At 35.8% G+C, this 25,341-nt stretch overlaps 2 protein-coding genes across 2 annotated transcripts; both read left to right on the plus strand.

Annotated features, from left to right (window-relative positions):
- The first annotated feature begins 9,361 nt into the window (after positions 1 to 9,361).
- Positions 9,362 to 11,513, plus strand: LOC124835054 (uncharacterized). The gene is made up of 2 exons (XM_047309921.2): positions 9,362 to 10,246; positions 11,169 to 11,513. Exons 1-2 carry the CDS (start codon positions 9,504 to 9,506, stop codon positions 11,233 to 11,235), a joined length of 810 nt encoding a protein of 269 aa, XP_047165877.1. The 5' UTR covers positions 9,362 to 9,503; the 3' UTR covers positions 11,236 to 11,513.
- Positions 11,514 to 14,542: 3,029 nt separating this feature from the next.
- LOC148203964 (uncharacterized) lies at positions 14,543 to 21,080 on the plus strand. Its single transcript, XM_088106755.1, has 2 exons — positions 14,543 to 18,729; positions 20,555 to 21,080. Exon 1 carries the CDS (start codon positions 14,619 to 14,621, stop codon positions 15,852 to 15,854), a length of 1,236 nt encoding a protein of 411 aa, XP_087962881.1. The 5' UTR covers positions 14,543 to 14,618; the 3' UTR covers positions 15,855 to 18,729; positions 20,555 to 21,080.
- Positions 21,081 to 25,341: the final 4,261 nt, after the last annotated feature.

The raw sequence follows: 25,341 nt of genomic DNA on the forward strand, positions 1-25,341 counted from the left end.
CAATTTTTATGTTAGTTTTAGCCGTTAATTTCCTAGGTAGAGGAATCAATGACAGTATGTTTCGGCGTCTCATGTAACACGTTACTTGATATAATTTTTATTTCAGTGTACTTATTTTGATTTTAATTCCTCTATAAATAATACTTTGTTTTTATTTTAGTCCACAATTCCAGCATCCTTTAAATTGTGGTTATAACAACTATTGTGAGTATTTTTCAGCATGATAGAGTAGAGTAATAGAGAAGAGTGTATCCATTGACAAAGCTAAAATCTTACATAATTTATTGATGCACAAATTTCATGAAAAAAGGAAAGATAAATTTGTGTAATTTTAAGGTTGTTAGTTAACTAAACACAACTAAAGATAATCTTACGTGATTAATTAATGCACAAATATCTTCAAACGGAGGTGAAAAGCGTGTAATTACTAATTAGTAGGTATTTGTTTATTAACAAAGACTAATCATAGAGGATTCAGTAGTGTGTTTATTTAGGGTTTTTCTACATCACACCCTTTAGTTAGACTTGTGTTTATGAGGAAGTTGTTCCAAGAGAAATTTGTTTTATTCGAAATGTTTATCATCATTAACGTAAATTAGAAAGAAAATGTGAAAATGCAAGTTAACGAATAGATAGAAAAATTAAAATTAAAGAAAAAAATAGGGTCTAAACAAAAAAGTATTAAGTTAAAAATAAATATAATTTAAAATAAATCAAAATACAAATAACATAAATTTATATATTATGACTTGACGTGCTAAATTTAATTAATGGCATTAATAAAAAAATAGTTAGATTTGTAACTAGTGAATAATTTAAAAACCAACCAACCTCAATTATAATAGAGAAAGTGGATTTTTCATTTACAACCACATCATAAATTATACAACTCTTAAAAACTCAAATTTCACTTTACTATTATTAATTATCCTTAATCATTTAGTGTTATCCTTTACCATTATAAGTAACATCATTAAAAAATTGAAGTGTCAGGTTCTATGAATACTATCACATAAAAATAAAATAATAATGTTTACATTTTTCTTTTTAACACATAACCCGTTTAATCCACCGCTTTGAAAATCGAAAAGGCTATTTGATTATTCACTAAAATAATAATATAGGTTTCATTTTTTATGCATTAATTTACCAAAAAATATGATTTTTTAAATTTGTAATTTCATTAAATTATAATAGTACATTTTCTAGTACTACTTAGTTTCTGTAATTTTATTTATACAGCTTTAAGAATTGAATGTAAAATAGTACAATAACCATTGACTGGTCAGGTTTAACTGCAACATTAATTTCAATTATAAAAAAAACTAAACTCTTTTGTATGTAAACAATGAATGACTTCAAGAAATTCAATCTTTGAACCTAAAGTACGCTAAAAAAATGTTTATTTTAGAAAGAAACTCAAGATTATAACAAAAATAAGTTCAATGAATTGTGGTCGTGAATTGCTTACTACATGGATAGAACATGAGGAAAGATTATAAGAAGGATAAAAACGGTATAGTGTAAGTAAAATTTTACGTTTATATTAATTAAATAGTTTTGACGGATGACTTTGATAAGTCTTATAATTTACGTTTATAGTGTAAGTAAAATTTTAGTCACTTTTGTAATTAGTTCAAAGATTTTATATAGAAGTTGAATGTTTTCTAAGATAAATTATTTATAAGTTTTTGTGAAAAAAAAAATAGTCTTATATGGTTAAGATAGAACTATTGTTTTTCATTTATCAATCATTTTGTATTGTTGTATCATTTTTTTTAGTTGAATTTATTAAAAAAAATCCTCTTCGTGATTCATAAGATGTATTTCATAATTAGAGTTAGGCAAATGTAATTTTATTTAAGTTATGAACCCATTTTGGTTTGGTATGTAATTAGTATACCAAAAATGGATTAAGTCGACTGATCCACACCACTAGAAAATAGGTCAAAAATTACAAGTTGTCTTATCATAGGATGGGTTGCAGATTGGTCATCTAATTTTTTTTAATTTTTTTTTAATATTTATTTATATACACTTATAGATAAATATTTAAAACATATTTAATTATAAAAATATTCTATAAACTTTAATTAATTAATAAGTTTAATTGAATAAATTAAAATAATAATTATATTTATATATTAAATTATTTTATTATAATTAGTAATTGCATCTTTGTAAATATATATTAATGATTTAAATTATAATATTATTGTATATTTATATTTTTATAACATTATGGTATATATTTAATTATTTTAATTTTAAAAAAATAAAAATAAAAATAGATTTGGTAAGCTTGATGAGTTAGATAAACCAGACCAAAATTAATTAAGGAAAATACTTTTTTAACAAATTTTTTTATAATTTGTTTACATGGTTCGTGATTAATTTGTTTCAAATATCTTTTTTAAAATAAATTCAAATAAATCAATAAAATAATGACCATGTTACCATATTATAATCCATTAACTAATTAATTAATGAATTAAAAATGTGAATCTAACCCGTTCTTATTTTACAGGTCGCGGGTCATAGTCTTTGACACTCGTAAAGTAGCACTAACGTGAATGAGAATGAGAGTAAAAATCACTTATAAATAAGTTTATGGATATATACAGAGAGAGAAAGAAATGACGCACAAAATTTCCTAATAGATAGCATCATGAGTTCATCACAAACAACTACGGAGTTGGTGCTGATATCGAACTTTTGTAGGAAGAAAATCAGTGTTGCTTGCAGAAACAATCCAAGTCAAAATGTTACTAAATGCAGATCGCAAATAATGCATCTGCTTGTAATTATTAGCACTCAATTTTTAACAAGAAATTGCAGAATAGAGAGGTTTGAAAAAATTATCCGGAAAATATTTAAAAAACGAAACAAAAATAATTATTATAAGGGAAACAGTAAATATAGTGTGAGGGTAGTTTATGTTATGGAATTGTGTGCAGAAGAAAAAGAAAGTGAATAGTGATGAGGTGTGGGTCCAAAGATTTAACGAAAGTGATAATTTGGTGGAGGAGATAACGAAACGAGAAAGAAAGAGGGAGGAAACATATGCATTTGTTATGTTTATTTTCAACAAAATCTCAACAGAAGGAGTTAAATATCATATGTTTCCCTTTCACGTTCAGTAATGGAAACAGACAAATGCAGGGGCCAATTTATGTAACTTTGAACCAGCGGTGCAGAAACAACACAAAACTCTTCAATCTCTCATAATTCATCAAATCAAATCACCCACTGTCTTCTTTCGATCTTCTCCATTCTCTTTCTGCCACAACAACATCTGCATGTGCATGTCAACACTCTATTTAATGTGCCATGTTTCTCACAATTTCTTTTTAAGATTACTTTACTTCTAATAACCACTACATTCTATCTCACCAATTAATGGAACCTCTTTTCTGTAATAATTATTACATCTACTTTCTTTTACATTTAACTTTTTTATTTATTTTTGCTAAATAGATCTTTAATATCAATACCAACTAAATATTCTCGTAAATAGTATTTTCTAGGAATTCCATTTTTTCTAATATAATATTAGACTCTTAAATCAATTTTCCCGTATAATAATAAATAAATAATCAAATGTCTTTGAGTTTTAACTTTTCTTCACTTTCGTTTTCGACTTCCTATTCAAGTTTTACTATATCATAAATCTTAGCCACCTACCACTTGACACTAGAGGTATTTTTATAAAATAAAAACTACGTTATACACACATATATATATCACCAACTTTTTTGCATCATGAAAATTGATATTAAGTTTGGTAAAGGATTTGTATTATATGTTCGGGCGGTCAAAAAAAAAAGAGTGAATGGCTTAGATATTAGATATTTTAAGCAAAGGTCATCTCGTCAAGTAGGAGTGGAGGTCAGAAATTGATCTCAACAACAAAATACTTCTTAAAGAACATCAAAAGTCAAGGTTAAGGGTAAGTACCAGTCTAATGGGTTGAAATTGGACCATGATTAAGATTTCATTAATCTTACACCTATATTCAAAAACTATAAATAGAGGTCAAAGGTGTTAGAAAAGGAAGAGAACGAGCGTTTGGACAAGAGAACGAGCGTTTGGACCTAGTGCGCCTAACCGAACGTTAATGACCGAACACTAATGACCAAACGCTAATGCTTCTGCACCGAACGCTAGTAACGCACACCAATAGAACAATGTCGTACTAACGCCAGAGAACGAACCAGCAGAGCACGAACAACATCGAACACTCAAGTACTGTTGCACCGCACGGTCAATGAAGTGACCAGAGAAAGAAAAGAGCAAAAATCTAAACGCACTGACACGTTGTATTATTCACTAATCTCACTTACAAAATCAACTCTAAAATAGGTACAAAAGTTCAGTATTTATAATAGGAAAAATATAACTGCCAAGACAGTTAAACAACAGCTGCCTTGGCTAACTAACTAACTGACTCGGCTTACACTCTAACACTCCCCTCTAAGCCGAGCACCTAGGGAGGTAGGACCCATCCTCGCCAGCCTACCTTGCGTAGTGTCAAGACTGAACGGTGTGTTCGGTGACACGTAGAACTGCACTTGCCAGTCCGTTGAGTAATTGTCCTTGCCAATCACGTGGCGAAGGCGGATGCCAATTTGAGCGAGCTGTGTGACCAAGACCAAACGGTGCGAAAGAGCAACTAAGTGACTTGACCGAACGGTGTGAGGGCACAAACTGAGTGCGCAGTTTCCAGTTTGACGCTCTTGAGCTACGCCCTGCTCGGTTGAATGAATGTTGTGGTCGGGTGTTTTGGTGTTCGCGTTCTTCATGTCTCGGTTCACCTGTGACTCCCCATGCCTCTTTGGCAACATTCCCTTCAACGTTTTTCTTCTTTCCAGCTGGAAGGTCAACTAACTTCCAGGTTCCATTCTTCCCAATGGAATCAACTTTTTCTTTCATTGCCTCCCTCCACACAAATTTCTTTAAGTCTTCTGTTTGACCGATCGATTCTGCACCTGCAAACATAGCTATGTGCACCAGATTTTCCTCATCACCAGTATGTGTATTAGTATTCACCTCACGTTCACAAAATCTCTTGGCAACTTGTGTCTCCTTCTACTGCTTCCAGATTGCACATTCTTTCTGCTTCTAGAGTTTAATTTTGGCTCTACTATATTGCCAGATTTTCCACACATTGTAGACTTCACTAGGTTGATATGAAATATTCTATTCTTCGAGATCTTGCTCCTCAAGATCAGGTTTTTGCTTTTATCAAACAGCTCAACCTTATTGAAGTCTCCCATTACTACTGTAAAGCCTTTTTGAATTATCTGGCCAATATTCAGAAGATTGCACCTCATTGCAGGCACAAACAACACATTAGTTATAATGACACGCGAGCCATTCTTCCTTTTGATAACAACATCACCAATTCCCTCTACCTTTGAAGTGCTTTCATCAGCAAATTTCACCTTACTCTTCTTGGTTTCATCAACATTCACCAATCATTCTCTGTGGCACATCATATGATTCGCACATCCCGAATCCAAATACCACAATTGATCTTGAGAGTATCTTACTGTAGATGTAGTTGCCATCAATGTGAGGGGTTCTGAATCAAACTCTTCTTCAGCTACGTAGGCCTCATTTCCTTGACCCTTCTTCTGCTTTCCCTTTTCAGTATAACACTCATTAGAGTAGTGCCCATACTTATGACATTTGTAACATTCAGCATTCCTTCTGTCTTTCTTGCGGAAGTTCTTATCTGGTTTGCCTTCTTCCTCTGTTGAAGACTTATCCTGATCTTCACTGCTCTTATCATTTCTCCACTTCCCTTTACCACGTTTCTTCTTCCATTTCTTGAATGTCTTCTTCTCTTCATTCTTGGAATGATGCACCTTCAATGCTTGATCATTCCTTCTGATTGGATTTCTGTCAAGCAGCCTCATCTCGTGTGCCTCTAGGGAACTTTACAATTCTTTTATCTTCATCTTATCCAGTTATCTTGACTCTTCTATAGCCACAACTATGTAGTCGAATTTCTGAGGCAAAGACCTCATGATCTTTTCAATGATCATTAAGTCCGAGATGATTTCTCTGCATCCCTTCATCTGATTGGTGATGGCAATCACTTGGTCAAAGTATTCTCTGATTCTATCACCTTCCATCATCTCCATCAACTCATATTGCATCCTTAGCGTCTGTAACTTATCCTTCTTGATCTTTTCACCTCTAGTATGACACCTGATCAAGATACTCCAAGCTTCCCTTGCAGTCTTCGCATGCTGGATTTTCTCAAAGTGAGCATCGTTTACACATTGGTGAATAATGAACAACGCCTTATTGTCTTTCTTTCTCTTCTCGGCCTCCTGATCATCAGTTGCACCCGTAGGAAATTCTTGATGATTGCCTTCAATCACTTCAAGCACATGTTGGTATTTGAGTAGAACCCGTATTTGTGTGCTCCATCTACTCCATTTTTTCTCCGTGAGAATTGGTAGATTAGTGGACGACATATCACTACTGGCTATTCTTTACACCCTCGATCTTTCACCAAGAAACACATTCTTGATCTTCTTCACGCTTCAATCACCTTTCCACCAAGCCTCCGCCAAGCCTTGATGATTTCTGAAGCTCCAAGTCTCGAACCTGGCTCTGATACCATTGTTAGAAAAGGAAGAGAATGAACGTTTGGACAAGAGAACGAGCGTTTGGACCTAGTGCGCCTAACCGAACACTAATGACTGAACGCTAATGCTTCTGCACCGAACGCTAGTAACGCACACCAATAGAATGCTGTCGTATTGACGCCAGAGAACGAACCAGCAGGGCACGAACAACACCGAACGCTCAAGTACTGTTGCACCGCACGGTCAATGAAGTGACCAGAGAAAGAAAAGAGCATGACTTTAAACGCATTGAAACGTTGTATTATTCACTGATCTCACTTACAAAATCAACTCTAAAATAGGTACAGAAGTTCAGTATTTATAATAGGAAAAATATAACTGCCAAGACAGTTAAACAACAGCTGACTCGGCTAACTAACTAACTGACTCGGCTTACACTCTAACAAAAGGTAGGACATATTTGATCATATTTATTGTGAATTTAAGACTTTGGTATGACCCGTTCAGATTGTTTACTAAGCATCAGAGTATCTTTGACAAGTACCCCCGATCAGTTTGGAGAAAGGACGAAGGAGAATTTGGACTGAGGATGGATACAACTACCCAAAGAGGTAAGGAGTAAAAGTGTAAAGGTGTGTTTTGTGGAATTATTTTACCCTGTACCCGAAAAAAATTTAATCTATATAATTCAATTTAATCACTAACCTAAATATTCTGCTTTTTTTAGTTGTTCATTGGCGTTTTATATGAAGTTTAATAATTGTGGTAAAGAAAAAGTGCTCAATAAATGAAGGCAGGTTTTGTAGCCACTAAAAAACGAGAGAGAAAAGAAGACGTTACGCTTATAAAAAAACTTACAATAACTTTATCAAATGAAAAGGTGACAGACAGACTAGTTATTAAAATATGGTTTGTATCTCACCAAACACGTACTTGAATTTATTTAGAGTATGGTTCATCTCACTTGTGTCTTTGTTTCGAAATTCAACATTCATGAATTTATCATCACCCATACTATTGCATAATAAAAGTTATTCGAAATAAAAGAAATTGGAAGTGTTGATTGAAAGCTAAAACTTGACTGGGGGACCAGTAAGCCTCACCCAACCAACGAATGTGTTTTAAAAGCTACAAAAGAAGCTTGAATTGTGGACGTGTAATTGTGTTGCCAAAACAATTATATGGTTTGGAGAGTTTGATTAGCACTCACTCCAAAATAACTGATTTTTTGATGTACCAACTACACATCTATGATGCTTGGGAAACATTCAATATTTTTTGTTAACAATCAGAATGATAAGCATAAATTCGGCAGAGATTCGTAATGGAGAATATTGCTATGATTATGTGTTGATGCATTGGAAAGAAATATTAAGACGACCATGATGATTCATCGTCGCTAATTAATTCTTTCGTGCCGTTTTAGAGAATCTTTGTGGCATTCTTTAGTGGCCGAAGCAATAAATACTTGTAATGAACAATTATAAATAATTTCAAAGTATCTTCTCCTTGTATAAACCACAATAAACGTTGAGAAGAAATGGGCTTTACTGAATTCCATCGCCAAAAGCTTGTAATAAAAAGTGTGCAGACATGAAAAGGTCACACCCATAGGAGTCCAAGGTATTGAAATCAAGTCCCTACATAATAAGGGCACTGCCTTTAAACTAGTAGGCCTCTCCATGTTTTCCTTTTTAAATTTCATTCAATTCATGTGTAATATTTGCAACTGTTTAATCGATAATTGGATCCATAAATTTGGTGAAGAGGTGTCAAAGAATAGATAATGTTTGAATTGAAATATCAGTAAAATTTGTCTTCTCTTTGGTTAGCATTGGTACGTGTAAATGTTGTGAGTGGTTTAAAGAGGAAATGTTGATTATGTGGTGAGAGAATTGTGAGGTTGATTTGAAACGAGGGATGTTTAGGAATACGTGGTAGATCCATTCGGTTAATCTTAATGTTGAATTCTGGTATATAGTTAGGTAAGCCCTCACCCAATGGGGCACAACGTTACATTTATTTTAATTTTTTTCAAAAATAATTTCGAGAGTGTTTAATAGTTTGTTTAAGTGATTATACAAAAAGGAGTAATGGATAGATAAGATGGTTTTTTTAACATAATTAAAACTCATTATAAATATATATTTTAGAATATATATATATATATATAATATTTATATTTTAGAATATATATATATATATATATATATATATATATATATATAATATTTATATTTTATTATATATTGGCGAATAATATTAAGTCAACAGATAAAAATAAGAAAAATAATTTAAGATGATTAAGATTTTTTTAGTTAACTGTTAAAAATACATTTAAAATAAATAAAAATTAAAAAATGATGCTCCATGCATCAAGTTTGATTAAGGTTGACTCAGAAACTTGTGGTTACAAAAACGTTTCAATTTTAATAAATGAATTTTTAAAGTTTATAACGATAATCTAAAGTATGATATGAATTTATTTTAGTTATTTCATAATGTATTTTTTTTTTAAAAAAAGAGGCTAAAATATTGTTTGTGTTGTTGAGATTGTTATAAAATATGGTTGAATGTATTATGCAGAGGCAGCTACAATTGAAAGACGTAGATATTAGAGAAATGTGAAAAGAAGCGGCAGGAATTGCAATACATGATCCTCAACGATCTAGAATCCTTGACTTTTTAGACCCCTCTTTAAGTCTCTCTCTTTATGTGTCATTTTAAATCTTCCTTACCACGAAATTAATAACATCACCCTACACCTTTCAGCCAAACTCTGACGTCCCTCAACACATCATCACGCTCTTCTCTTCTCAACACGGATACATATATTCGTTCCTTCATTCATTCCTCTGTTTACTCTAAAACAGAACACAAACAGAACAGAGAACCAACGCCATGCTTGATCCCGGGACACACCACCCCACCGATTCTTTTCATCTGTACGACGGAACCCGACACAGACCTCACACCACATGGGAACCCACCAACTCTCTTATGTGGCCTTCCAAACCGCCTTTGCAAGAACTAAATCAGGATGATTCCGGAATTTGTTCTCCTCCCATGTGGACCACCAGCCCCCCACACAGCAAAACCGACCACCGCAGCCTTTCACCCACGTCCAGGACCCAGGCCATAGTTAGAGGGCAGAGGGAACTCATGGAAATGGTCAAGAACATGCCCGAGTCCACCTACGAGCTCTCCTTGAAGGACCTCGTGGAGCACCACAGGCTAGAGACCGCTGTGGAGGATCGGAGGAATTTGACCGTCTACAAGAGGGACAAAAGCACTGGCCGTGTCGGTGTCGGTAAAAGGGTTGATAATAAGATGACACAGGTGAAGAGAAACCGGAACATTGACCGTGGAGGTTTCTACCTCAAAATGGGGCTTCCTTTTTCTCTGGGATCTAAGGACAAGAGCAAGAGCAATAAGAAAAAGAGTGAGTCCTCTGGGAATAGCAGTTCAAGAGTTACCCCTAAACCTGATGGATCAACAAAGGGTGGTGTTGATAAGGAGTGGTGGAAGAAGAGCCCTTCGGCGTATAAAGGGAGTGACAGTGGTGAATCCAGTATCAATAGTGGCAGTTCCAAAAGTTCCGGTAGCAGTAGTAGCAACAGCAGCAATAGTAGGAGTAACAGCAGGTATGTTCCATCTTCGTTCAAACCACTTCATAACAGAAATGCATTTTTTCTCTTTATATTGAAATGAAATGGGGAGTTATCGTGTGAATTTGTTGGGTGACTTGTTTCAGTGGTAATAAGTTAGCAGTCCATTGCAAAGTGGATGAATTCTGTCCAAGGACTAGACAAAATTCTTTGCGTGTGTTTTTATGCAATCCTCCAATCTAAACTCGGGTTTAACATGATTCATGCTGCCCTTTATGAAAATTGCACAACTATATTGAAAGCACATAGGAAATTGCATGTTATTGGAGATTGAAAAGTAGCAGATTAAAACTACAGCTATAGTTTCTTTGATAGTTAAACCTTGCAGTTTTGATTCTTGTAACAACGAGATCAGAACAGTCAGTCGTTTGTCCTTCAAATATAACTGGTTCTTAGGAAGCATATCTGCTTGAAAGCCGAAAAAATATCGTGGTGTCTCGATTGTTGCATTCAACCCAATACGTCAATGACTTAAAAAGTCAAAGTAAAATTTCAACGCCCAATAAGGTGCAACGCGCATAGGTTGTCGGGTTGCTTGAACTTCCCTTAAAACAGTACCTTAAATACCAATCCATGACTGTCACGGTTCAAGAGGCGACCGCACCTTTTTCGGTGCTTCTTTTAAGGTCTTTAATATCAAGAAGAAAATGTCCATACTCCAATGTCCAGTGTTCAAGATGTTACACCGAATGCTAATCTGATTAAGCACGGCATTGGTGTAAGACAACCTGGTATCGAGTGTATACTTTGAATTAGGAAAATCGGGTAACCAATTATGTAACATTGTTTATGAATAGTAACAAGGGTAGTAAATATAAATCCTGATACCAAATATTCATTTGCTTGTGTAATATGCCAGTTTAAATGAGTTAGTAATAAATTTTTGGATGTGATGCAGGCGTGAAAAGGGTGGTAGGCTTTGCTGGTTTTTCATTAGCAGACGCAAAAGCCAAACACAGAAGTAGTAAGATAAGGCAGCTTGTGATGGAACACGGTGCTCTGTGATGTTGGTGTTCATGATCCTCGGAAACTTCCTCACAAGTTTTACCGCAAGTGATTTGATAACTGGTGGATGTAAATGTTTATGAGTGATGAAGGTACACCACCTTGTAATCTCGTAAAAGTGCATTGTGGGGATGGAATCTGTATAAATGTCACTGTGCTTCGTGTAATTAAAGCTTTTCTGATTTCAAATATGATAAGGCAAATACAAGCATGCCAAGAGAAGATTTACTATGTTCCATTTTTTTTTTTGTTTATATCCTTGGATGAGTATGTGTGAAACCCTAAATAATTAGTAGTAGTAATTCCCTGTCATCATAATTAATCCACACCACAATCAACGCTTATTCTCATTAAAAACCCACTTTCAAAAGCTGATAAATCCCTCTGCAGTGCACTGAAACCAAGCCCCCATAATTCTCTGAAACCGCTCCACGTCACACGCACTCAGTGCATTAAAAACGCACCAATCCTTGCATGCAAGCACGCCACGTGTTGCGGAAGAAGCTTCCTGATCAGAGGTTGGTGTGCAGGTGTCGGCTTGAGACACGTTCGTTCAAACGAACAAGAAATTAACAAAACTCTAAATTTTAGAAAAAAAAAACCCTTTCACCTGCACTCACTCATCTTCTTCCTCCGAATTCACCCTTTCATCTCCTCCAACTTCTCTCTAGGAACTCCCAAGCTTCTCTCTTCTGTAACTTACCAAAGCTTACTCCTAATCCATTTCAGATACTGCAGAAACGTTCCCTGCACCGTGAGCAGCGTTCTGAACCGAACAGAACCAAGATCTGGACTGGTAAGCTCTCGAACCCTAGAAACCCTTTTCTAAGTTGCATGCAGACCTTAATACAGCTGCATGTTAGAATATACTCTAAGTTTCTTACGTTCTTCCTGGATAGAGTTAGTGAAACGCTTGAGAAAGCACGTTGCGGGTAGGAAATTTTATTTGGGCAAGTTAACAAGTGTTTGCATAGGGAGTTCACTGCTAGACCAGGTAAGGGAAGCTTATAATTTTTAATTGATACTTGTATGTTGTGTAAACTGAATTGCATGTGATAGAAGCATGATATTTGAGCTGTATGGAGGACCACTGTTATGGATTGTGATTCTGATTTTGATTTATCTGTCATGAACGAGCACTGTTGACTGTATTATATATGTTTGGGTGGTTTGAAACTGCATGTTGGTTTGATTCGTATGAGTGATGGATGAATATGTTAATGTATGAGTTCTTAATAGGTTGATTGTGGAATGGGAATTAATCTGGAAGTAGAATTTATAAAGTTTAAAGATTTGAAAATTGTTTGAAGTATAAAGTATATTCTGAGATGTTGAAATCTGGAAATTTGTTAAGTTTGAGAAGTCTGAAAACCCAAATTATCCCCTTGATAATTGACGCTCGTCACTGTACGGTCTTAGACCGTTCGGTTTTTTTTCTTTAAAACAACTTAGAATGGAATTCCTTCATTTGGAAAGAATTCTGCTCGAGAGCGAGCGTCTCCAGTTGATGGTCTGAGCGTTCGTCCAGCTCAGCAGTATTTAAATATTTAAAACTTTATGAATAAGTAACGCTCGGTCTTATACCGAAGCGTTCGTCCTAAATAGCGTTCGTCCTTATGGTGAACGTTCGTCTTTGATAGCGTTCGTCCTTATGGTGAACGTTCGTCTTTGATAGCGTTCGTCCTTATGGTGAACGTTCGTCTTTGATAGCGTTCGTCCTTATGTTGAACGTTCGTCTTTGATAGTGTTCGTCCTTATGGTGAACGTTCGTCTTTGATAGCGTTCGGCCTTATGTCGAGCGTTCGTCCTTCATAGCGTTCGGCCTTATGTCGAGCGTCCGTTCTTAATAAGCGCTCGTTCTTATCACGAGCGTCCGTTCTAAATCTCGCTAGGTCTCATACCTCGCGTTCGTACTAATTGAGTATTCAATTGATGAAATAGCGTTCGTTCAAAGTATTCAAATATTCATTTCTTTACGTTCGTTCCATTCCTGGAATTGGTTTTTCATATGTAAATATCTTGAAAGATAATTCTAAGTGTGCTTGACCCTCCTTTGTACATTAAATCTGGTTCAAGTTTCTATCATGATTATTTTCTAAGTACCAGTACGCTTTAAGTCGAGCCAGTTCATTTAACTGGATCAACAGAAATTACGTTCGTTCTAAGTATTTTTCCTGCGTATCCAGTGAAGTCATTTGGACGTTCGTCCTGATTATTCAGTGGACTGAACGTTCGTTCTTTTATTCTCTTAAAGTTAAAGATGAATTTGATGTTACATTATCATGAATTACGGTGTGAAGACTATATGAATTGAATCTGTGATTATGGATATTGGACGAGCGTTCCATGGAGGAACGTCTCATGTATGTTGAACATTGAATTGGTAAAGTATGACCGTGGATAGCTAATGCTGGCTTGGTCCATCCTGATATTCCGTGATGCTCATCTTCACGTAGAAGGGGGTAGTCATGTGTGGGAATGGCAGGAGGTCATTCGTATCCCTCACTTAGCAGGGGCGAAGGATTAACCTCGAGTGGCAGCTGTTGAGGGTATCCCAGCTACTACATCACTCGGGTGCAAGGACGCCTGTAGCTACATGGTTCATACAGTCCGGACGGTCGTCTTTTATACTTATAAATTTCTATGATATATTATGTTAAATTGTATGTGGTGCGTTTGCATGTGAAATGTTGAATGTGAATGTTGAACGTATGAATTAAATATTATAAGCTTACCCTTGCGTTTTCCATTGTGTTGTCTACTGTCCATGTATCTCCGTCTTGTCAAATGCAATGATCATCCGTTGTGGATGTGAGCAGATGGTGGTACGTCCGTTGAAGAAATGCTGGAAGAAGGAAATTTGGAAGATGCAAATCTTGTGGAAGTGGAAGTAAAGACCGAGCCTGAACACGCTCGTTAAATTAGGACTGAAGTTGTTAGCTTCGATTGAACGTTCGGCCAAGTGTTTTTGTATAGCCGTTCGTCCTAGTTATTGTTTTGCTTCTGTTTAGCGTACGTTAGTATATATTTGAAGCATTCGTTTTAGTTTCCCTTGTAAGCGTTTATGCGCGCTTCCCTTGTACTGGTGTCGTTCGGCTTTTAAATCTGAGTTAATGCAAAGACTGCACTGTTTATATTATTAATTGTAATTAATTCTCAATTATGGTAATTACTATATTTTGGGATGTTACATTAGTGGTATCAGAGCAGTTTTGTTCTTTTAAGGAACACTGTAGGTTATGAGTGCACTACGTTTTTGCTGTGTGCTTATTATGTGTTAATGAGTTATTGTTTTAACTCTCGAACTTTACTAACGCTCGTTTTTCTCTAATCCAGAGAACTAATGGCGCCTAGACTTCCTCCTCCTCCCCAACCGAATGAGTCCGATACGTCCAGCAACGCTAGGTTGTTGGAAACCGTAGTTGAACGACTGCATCAACAGAACACCACGTTGCTGGAGCAAAACGCCACCCTGATGCAGCAAAACCAAGCTGCTATGCAAGGTTTGGAGGCCTCGCGTGTCAATTCTGAAAACACGCAAAGGCAGTTGATGGAAATCTTGGCTGCAACTAGAGGTGCGCCTGGAGCATCTTCTTCAAACGCTGCTCAACCTGCTGCCGAGTGGAGTTTGGAGAGCTTCCTGCAGCATCACCCAGCTAAGTTCAGTGGGAAGTGCCTCCCTGATGAGGCTGATCAATGGCTGGGAGATATGGAGAGAATTTTTAACGCCAAACGCTGCCCAGATGTGAACAGGTTGGCGTACGCTGAGTATTTGTTGACTGGTGAAGCGAACTACTGGTGGACGAGCGTGAAAGCTCTCTTGACAGACGCTCAAACTCCTATTACTTGGGAAGTGTTTAGGAGTAAATTCTATGAAGAATATTTTCCTGATAGCGTCCGGTTTGCAAAAGAGGTGGAGTTTCTTCAATTGGTCCAAGGAGGGATGTCTATTTCTGAGTATACGAACAAGTTCAAACACTTGGTTCGTTTCAACACAATGGCCACAAATGAAGAATGGCAGTGCCGTAAGTTTGAAAACGGACTGCGGAGTGACTTGAAGGTTTTGATCTCCAGCTTATGTATAAGAACGTTCCCTGCCATGGTTGAGAGGGCCAAGGTTTTAGAGAAGAACATGGCAGAAGTAGAAAGGCACAAGAAACAACAGCAAGTAAATAGAGGACCTATCGTTTCCAGAGGCAATGTTACTCCAAGGAGGACCCCCTACGTTCGTCCAAATCAATCATCTAATACGAGCGGCTCTCGAGCTCTAGTTCCTGCTGGACAATCTGGTCAGGTTGGGAACGTTACGTGTTTTCAGTGTGGAGGGCCACACTACCGTTCGTCCTGTCCTCAACTGGTGGGAGTGAAGCACTGTAATCTTTGTGGGCGAAACGGACACTTAGATAATGAGTGTAACATGGGTGGAAGAGCAGTGATGAGACCACCAAACGCTGGCAGGAATCAGCCTAGAGGAGGACGAGCCCAAGCAGCTGGACGTGTGTATGCTATTACTGGTGCAGAGGCAGCTAACTCAGGTACGCTTATCACCTGCACTTTCTTGCGGTATGAAACGCCTTGATGTACGTTGTTTAGTTATTGTGATAAGGGAGCAGTTTGGTCTGATAGTGTATACACCAACAATTGGATTAATTTTAATATCCGACAGTGAGATAGACGCTTATTATGATACTAGGGAGGATGTAATTTTCTAGAGTTGACTAACTTAGGAGAATACTTCCCGAGAACGGGGTGTTGGCATTCGTTTCTTTTAAGATTAGACCATTCGGTAGAACAAATCGAAAGAGAGTAACGAGCAGACTTTGAATTACGAATGGACGGTGTGTTGAAAATTCAGCTAAAAGATCTTTGTCCTTTATAGTGAATTGGGAGATGGATTTTTTTGCAAGGTCATCACGATCAACTTAGTAGATGGGTTTATGAGCAGGAGTAGCTAGGTTTACGTGTTGTAAGGTAACATGTCAAAATGTAAAGGTGGAACTTTGGAGATCACACGACAACAGGATAGGGTTACTTAGAACTTAAGTCAATTACCTTTATAGATCGGTCATAAGGTAGAGGTACTATTAGAATTACTGAGGATAGACTGACCAAGAAATTTTGCTTTATGATCATCGGTTTGAGAACTAACCATAATGATGGGTTTAACTCCACATGTAAGTAGGAAGATTGATTTCTTAGAATCCAAACTGGTAGCAATTCTGATAGACATTTTCAATTCATCTCTAGGTTCCGTGCAATCGTTGAAGAGTAAATTTAGCATCCGGTTGAAGACTTACTCAGTTATCATTCTGAAGGAATGGCTCGACGAGTAGATCGATTCTGACGTTCGCATACTTGTATGAACGTCTGTTTTGAATCAATTAGGGGTCAGATGAAGTCTCGTTCTCCAAATGATCAAGAAAATCAGTTCTCTGCCTAACTCTGATACATTTGATACTCTCTTTCAATCACTCGACCTATACTCCATTCTTCAAACAGTAACTGTCAGTTGGAATAAAACTTTTAAATTATTTTTCATTTTGTTTCTGGTGATTAATCATTTGATCTTTTGTGGCCAAACATTTTTAGCGTTTGGCTATGAACGTCCTTTGACTGCTCGGTTTCGTTCGTTCTTTAACGTTCGGCACTTATGCCCTTTACTTGAATTTGCTATTTATATATATATACTGTCTTAGTTTTCGATAATCAATTTATCCTGGGATATTCAGATTAATCTTTTATGTTTCCTCTCATCTGTTGCTTCTGTGTATCCCTTTCACACTCTAATCCAATAGTAAAATACTTCAATATTAATTCTTTTTCTATACTTGTTTCTCATTTCAGAGATTCCTTGTAATTTATTACCTTCCCATAAACATTTAGTCCTTACCCAAACATAACCGATCGTTATAGTTGAAACCAGTCAACATTTAAGAATTGCTAAAGACATGAGTGTGGGACGAAGTCGCTTGTCCCAGGAAGCTGCTGCCGAAGGTACTTGGATTGTAGACGCATTGGAACGATAGCTTATGAAGATACCATTGCCTTCTCAATTAATTAATCATCGTTTAGTTTTCACGCATCACTACGCTAGAAGTATATTGGAGACTCGTCTGATGTACTAGAGCTAGAAGATGTTCTTATTTAGGGATACCAAATTACTTCCAGTCCAGCATTGGAATGACTCCCTTCGAAACTCTGTACGGGCGTAAGTGCCGCACACCACTTTGTTGGTTCCAGGAAGGAGAGAATGTGCTAACTGGATGAGCTCAAGAGATCATGTATTTTCTTAGACTCAACCTGATCACTGAAGTAGGCCAAACCGTTCGTCCAAAGAAGCTGTCTCCCAAGTTCATAGGGCCGTATCAAATTCTGAAGAAGAATGGACCAGTAGCTTATGAACTTGCCTTGCCTCCTCAACTCTCAAACCTCCATCCTGTTTTCCACGTTTCCCAACTCAGAAAGTACGTAGCTAATCCTTCTCACGTGTTGGAGTTGGAGGACATCCAATTGCGCCCAGACCGAGCATTAGAATTGCAACCAGTACGTATTGAAGACGTTCGCACCAGGCTGCACAAAGGAAAGGACATTCGTTTGGTGAAGGTAGTGTGGGACGCTAGAACTGGTGATTCAACGTGGGAAGTTGAGGGTGCAATGAAGGACTTGTATCCACACTGGTTCACGGGTAAGTTCTAAATTTTCGAGGACGAAAATTTTTGTAGTTAGGGGGAATGTGAAACCCTAAATAATTAGTAGTAGTAATTCCCTGTCATCATAATTAATCCACACCACAATCAACGCTTATTCTCATTAAAAACCCACTTTCAAAAGCTGATAAATCCCTCTGCAGTGCACTGAAACCAAGCCCCCATAATTCTCTGAAACCGCTCCACGTCACACGCACTCAGTGCATTAAAAACGCACCAATCCTTGCATGCAAGCACGCCACGTGTTGCGGAAGAAGCTTCCTGATCAGAGGTTGGTGTGCAGGTGTCGGCTTGAGACACGTTCGTTCAAACGAACAAGAAATTAACAAAACTCTAAATTTTAGAAAAAAAAAACCCTTTCACCTGCACTCACTCATCTTCTTCCTCCGAATTCACCCTTTCATCTCCTCCAACTTCTCTCTAGGAACTCCCAAGCTTCTCTCTTCTGTAACTTACCAAAGCTTACTCCTAATCCATTTCAGATACTGCAGAAACGTTCCCTGCACCGTGAGCAGCGTTCTGAACCGAACAGAACCAAGATCTGGACTGGTAAGCTCTCGAACCCTAGAAACCCTTTTCTAAGTTGCATGCAGACCTTAATACAGCTGCATGTTAGAATATACTCTAAGTTTCTTACGTTCTTCCTGGATAGAGTTAGTGAAACGCTTGAGAAAGCACGTTGCGGGTAGGAAATTTTATTTGGGCAAGTTAACAAGTGTTTGCATAGGGAGTTCACTGCTAGACCAGGTAAGGGAAGCTTATAATTTTTAATTGATACTTGTATGTTGTGTAAACTGAATTGCATGTGATAGAAGCATGATATTTGAGCTGTATGGAGGACCACTGTTATGGATTGTGATTCTGATTTTGATTTATCTGTCATGAACGAGCACTGTTGACTGTATTATATATGTTTGGGTGGTTTGAAACTGCATGTTGGTTTGATTCGTATGAGTGATGGATGAATATGTTAATGTATGAGTTCTTAATAGGTTGATTGTGGAATGGGAATTAATCTGGAAGTAGAATTTATAAAGTTTAAAGATTTGAAAATTGTTTGAAGTATAAAGTATATTCTGAGATGTTGAAATCTGGAAATTTGTTAAGTTTGAGAAGTCTGAAAACCCAAATTATCCCCTTGATAATTGACGCTCGTCACTGTACGGTCTTAGACCGTTCGGTTTTTTTTCTTTAAAACAACTTAGAATGGAATTCCTTCATTTGGAAAGAATTCTGCTCGAGAGCGAGCGTCTCCAGTTGATGGTCTGAGCGTTCGTCCAGCTCAGCAGTATTTAAATATTTAAAACTTTATGAATAAGTAACGCTCGGTCTTATACCGAAGCGTTCGTCCTAAATAGCGTTCGTCCTTATGGTGAACGTTCGTCTTTGATAGCGTTCGTCCTTATGGTGAACGTTCGTCTTTGATAGCGTTCGTCCTTATGGTGAACGTTCGTCTTTGATAGCGTTCGTCCTTATGTTGAACGTTCGTCTTTGATAGTGTTCGTCCTTATGGTGAACGTTCGTCTTTGATAGCGTTCGGCCTTATGTCGAGCGTTCGTCCTTCATAGCGTTCGGCCTTATGTCGAGCGTCCGTTCTTAATAAGCGCTCGTTCTTATCACGAGCGTCCGTTCTAAATCTCGCTAGGTCTCATACCTCGCGTTCGTACTAATTGAGTATTCAATTGATGAAATAGCGTTCGTTCAAAGTATTCAAATATTCATTTCTTTACGTTCGTTCCATTCCTGGAATTGGTTTTTCATATGTAAATATCTTGAAAGATAATTCTAAGTGTGCTTGACCCTCCTTTGTACATTAAATCTGGTTCAAGTTTCTATCATGATTATTTTCTAAGTACCAGTACGCTTTAAGTCGAGCCAGTTCATTTAACTGGATCAACAGAAATTACGTTCGTTCTAAGTATTTTTCCTGCGTATCCAGTGAAGTCATTTGGACGTTCGTCCTGATTATTCAGTGGACTGAACGTTCGTTCTTTTATTCTCTTAAAGTTAAAGATGAATTTGATGTTACATTATCATGAATTACGGTGTGAAGACTATATGAATTGAATCTGTGATTATGGATATTGGACGAGCGTTCCATGGAGGAACGTCTCATGTATGTTGAACATTGAATTGGTAAAGTATGACCGTGGATAGCTAATGCTGGCTTGGTCCATCCTGATATTCCGTGATGCTCATCTTCACGTAGAAGGGGGTAGTCATGTGTGGGAATGGCAGGAGGTCATTCGTATCCCTCACTTAGCAGGGGCGAAGGATTAACCTCGAGTGGCAGCTGTTGAGGGTATCCCAGCTACTACATCACTCGGGTGCAAGGACGCCTGTAGCTACATGGTTCATACAGTCCGGACGGTCGTCTTTTATACTTATAAATTTCTATGATATATTATGTTAAATTGTATGTGGTGCGTTTGCATGTGAAATGTTGAATGTGAATGTTGAACGTATGAATTAAATATTATAAGCTTACCCTTGCGTTTTCCATTGTGTTGTCTACTGTCCATGTATCTCCGTCTTGTCAAATGCAATGATCATCCGTTGTGGATGTGAGCAGATGGTGGTACGTCCGTTGAAGAAATGCTGGAAGAAGGAAATTTGGAAGATGCAAATCTTGTGGAAGTGGAAGTAAAGACCGAGCCTGAACACGCTCGTTAAATTAGGACTGAAGTTGTTAGCTTCGATTGAACGTTCGGCCAAGTGTTTTTGTATAGCCGTTCGTCCTAGTTATTGTTTTGCTTCTGTTTAGCGTACGTTAGTATATATTTGAAGCATTCGTTTTAGTTTCCCTTGTAAGCGTTTATGCGCGCTTCCCTTGTACTGGTGTCGTTCGGCTTTTAAATCTGAGTTAATGCAAAGACTGCACTGTTTATATTATTAATTGTAATTAATTCTCAATTATGGTAATTACTATATTTTGGGATGTTACAGTATGAAACTGCTTGGAAACATTTTATGATGGCTTCGATCCCACAATCGAAGTGGTCGTTACTTTAGTGTGATCCATAACTACGAATTAACATGTTCTACGCTGGTATTTGAAAAAAACAACGATGTTCTTTACTTTCTTTCTATTTCTATTATTTATTTATTTCTATTTCTATTATTTAATTTAGCGCCTCTATTTTAAAAATTTGATCCTCTAATTTAAAAACAAAGTACTTGCCTTTCTATTCAAAATGGAAAAATTAAATTGAACAATAACTACTAAATAAAAGGTTGAACGGCACTTTAAGAAATTCTCCGTACTAAAACAATACAAAAAAAATATGTAGTGGTTTAATAGAGAAATTTTTTTCAAGTTTAATTTTAGTTTTATGACATATAAATTCTCTCAAATGGCAAACATAATCATAACAAATATTCTCGTTTCTATACATACAATTATCATACTTACAAACATAATCAATGATTACATAAATCAATACTAAACATTCTGAAAGAAAAAACAAAACTAATATAAAGACTAATGCTTAGAAGTAACGACCAACGTGAAACCTTTCGCATAAAGATAACGCTCAATGACATTATTGATGCTCAATATCAAACCTTTTGTGAAAGGTAGTGCTTAACGACAGTTTTAGTGCTCAATGTCATTCTTCTTGCAAAACATCGCATTTAGCGATACTTTATTGCCGCTCAGGATCCTGAAACTAATTTTTTTTCCAGAATTGTTGTGCAAAATGGCGCTCAACAGCTCCACCACTCAGTGCCAAAGCATTTGCAAATATGATTGCTTAATAGTGAAAAGGAACACTTAGTTGTCTGGATCAATTTTCCTTCCATATTTGCACAACTAAACTTGATTTCAGTGCCACCCTATTACTCTTCAACGCCAAACCAAAATTCAGCATACTCAAATTTGTGATTTAAGTAAATTTGCAATTTAAGTGAGATGAGACTTGATTAATTGCTCAAGTTAGTATTCTTTTTTCATATAAATGGTTCAACATAGTTTGTATACATTAAAATCATACCAATTTGTACAATTACTCAACTCCTCAATTTTCTCAATCACAATCGTCCAAACACAAGTCAAAACTCAATTCAATTAACAAACCATATCATTCAATTCAACACAAAACATCAATCACATTCAACAACATCCAATATAAATTAGAATTATCCAGTAGACGCACATTCAAGCAACTAGTTTCCCTTACTTGAAAAATGATCAAACAACTCTAAAACCCTCAAAACATCTTTAAACACACAAAAAACTAGAGCTAACAAAACGGGTAACCCGGCCCGACCCACCACGGGTTGGCCACTTAGTGAGCTAACCCAACCCGACTCATTTATTAGCGAGCCGAAAAAATTTGAACCCGACCAGACCCACCACGGGTTGGTGGGTTAAACGGGTTGGCTCATTGGCTCACTTAATTAACTTTTTTTTCACCTTCTTCTTCTCAGATTCTTATAACATGTTACTTTGATCGATCAAATTGAATCAATAATAATTGGACCAATTGATATAAAAGAAAATGAAACAAAAGAAATATATTGTTATATATATTCTAAGCAATCAAGCATAAAATTTTGCCAATTAAGTTTAATGAGACATACACAACCGTTTGACCAAGAAACTACATATAGCCGTTAACAAAAATATACAACACAAGATAAAACTGTCATGCTTGTAGATAGGTCTAAAAACAAGATAAAACAAATGATATATTCCTGAATTATCCATCTTTTTCTTTATCTCCATCTATAATATTATCTAATCTATAATCTTAGAGTTTTATTTCCAGAGGAAAACTTTTGGAAAGACAGCAGCGCGAAAGGCTCTATTTCTAAGTAAAGGTTGTGCATTTTTAATAATTAATTTAATTAATTTGATTTCAATAAAAAAAAAGATTTGAATAATTAATTTAATTAAAAAAAAAGGTGGGTTGGTGAGCCAACCCGACCCACCACGGATTCAACCCGTGTGAGTTGGGTTCTTAGTGAGCCAGGTCAAAATTGAGTCTCATAAAAATTTTTACATTTTTTTTCAATCCAACCCGGCTTAAACCCGTGGTGAGCCGAGTTGGTTCACGGATTTCAACTCAATTTGACGGCACTAAAAAAAATCATATCTATCCCCATAAATAACATAAACTATATCAAAATACACTATAAAACCTCTAATAAGCAAATATTCTTATAGAAAATTCACACCTTACATAAAAACTAGAATAAATCACATGCACCGAAAAACACATAGAAAAAAAAACAAAAAATTAACTTACTCTTTGAGAAATTAACCAAGAGTGAATAATAGTTTACTTCAAAATCACTTTAATAGTTTTCGATGTTCAAATAAATAAAGAAATAGTTAACAAGTTTAAAAAAAAATAAAAAATTCTAAAAAAAAGTTTAGAGAAATTATATAAGATAATAAAACTTATTTATAAAATTTTATTTATACTTTAAAATTTTATTATTAAAATAATTAAATCTATCATTATATACATAGTATCAATTCTAAAATATTATTTTTTATAATTAAAATTTTATCGAATGTTTATGATGTAGAGAAAAAAATATCTATTTACTCAAATTCTTTTATTTTTCAACGAAAACAATCAACAATAACTGTTTTCTTATTTTAATAGTACAATTGAAAATTATAAAACATAATAAAAAAAAACATTATTGACATGGATTAAATTTATTTATTAATAAAAGACCCATAACAAGTATGGAATATTAATGATCAACAAACGCGATTTCACACTAACTGTAATCGCATTCACACCTTTTATTTTTTCTTTTACATTTTCTTGTATTTTTTTTTCCAGGAAATAAATGTTCAAGTCAAGTCCAGAACCAAGTGGATCTTATTTTCATTCACAGACTTCTTTTTAAAAATTGGTTTAATCCTTTTCGACATCCCTATTTATGTACGAATGTCTCAATTGGGTCCTCGTTTTTTAAAGTGTATCAAAATGGTCTCTAATTTTGAAAATTGATATCAATTGAGTCCTTTCCGTTAAGTTGGCTGGACGACGTTAAAAAAATTGATGAGTGGATGCTGAGATGACGAACGAACGCTCGTCCACCAGAGAACGAACGCTCGTCGACCTCTTACTGCTGGACGACCGTTCGTTCCACACTGGACGACCGTTCGTTCCGTGGTCGACGAGCGTTCGTTCGCTGATGGACGAGCGTTCGTTCGCTGGTGGACGAGCGTTCGTTCGTCATCTCAGCATCCACTCATCAAGTTTTTTAACGCCGTCCAACCAACTTAACGGAAAGGACTCAATTGATATCAATTTTCAAAATTAGGGACCATTTTGATACACTTTAGAAAACGAGGACCCAATTGAGACATTCGTACATAAATAGGAATTTGGAAAAGGATTAAACCTTACAAATTCTATAGATCTTCTTTGCTTCATGTTATAAATTTCAAAACATGCATATAAAGTAGTACAACCAAGATTAATTAACGATTTTGTTTATGACGAGGAATAACAAGTCATGATCACCAAATATATAGTTATATTCAATGTTATATATATATATATATATATATATATATATATATATATATATATATATATATATATATATATAATTTCAAGTGATAATGTAAATAGTAAGAAATTTTTAATAGTAAAGTCTCTAAATAATAGAAGCGATCTTCTTCTTTCGTACTTGTAAAATCTATGCCAAATTGCAACTTTGTCTCTCCTGATTTGCAATTTACACCTTATATTTTACAAAAGTGTAATTTTGATTTGGTTTTTAATTTTGTATATGTTTTCTATTTCTTTTATTTTATTATAGGTAAAATTTAAAGCCATTGACAATAAACCATTTGTAAAAACTTAAATTACTTTACTAAAATATACTATTTGACAATTGTAGCAAAAAAAATCATGTTTTGATGTGTAATAATTGGGAAAAGAAATAATAAAAAGGGACTCTAGAGAAGTCCATAAATTATGACAGCACATGTTGGGCTATTGATACAAGAGTGCAAACAACATGGGTCTTAAAATGTCCTTGTTCGCCAAATCAGCAGGTTCTTCCTGCACCTCCTTTTCTTTTTTCCTGTACCCATGTGGACTTGATAAATTGACCATTTTCCCCTCTCCTTCCCAGCCCCTCTTCCCAGCGGCGGCTTCTCTCTTCCACGGCAGGGCCCCTCTTTTAGCGGCGACAGCGTCACCACTTCGTCTTCATCTTCATCTCCTTGAAAATATTTTTATATTTCAAATTGAATATTATAATACATTTTTGGATTTGAAAATATTTTTCAAAAAAAAAAGGAGTGGAGATTTTTATTTTAATAAGGAATAATTTGGGAATTACAAATTTTATGGGATACAAGAAGAAAAAAGTGGGTGTATG

This window comes from Vigna umbellata, chromosome 2 (assembly GCF_029865625.1).
Source record: "Vigna umbellata cultivar VRB3 chromosome 2, Vumbellata_1.0, whole genome shotgun sequence".
NCBI classification, from domain to species: domain Eukaryota; kingdom Viridiplantae; phylum Streptophyta; class Magnoliopsida; order Fabales; family Fabaceae; genus Vigna; species Vigna umbellata.

What these genes read in the sequence shown, in the direction of transcription:
- LOC148203964 (XM_088106755.1), top strand. Translation starts at nt 14,619, where the DNA reads ATGGCGCCTAGACTTCCTCCTCCTCCCCAACCGAATGAGTCCGATACG.
- LOC124835054 (XM_047309921.2), top strand. Translation starts at nt 9,504, where the DNA reads ATGCTTGATCCCGGGACACACCACCCCACCGATTCTTTTCATCTGTAC. An exon ending in AATAGTAGGAGTAACAGCAG is followed by an intron (nt 10,247 to 11,168) that starts GTATGTTCCATC and finishes GATGTGATGCAG; the next exon opens with GCGTGAAAAGGGTGGTAGGC.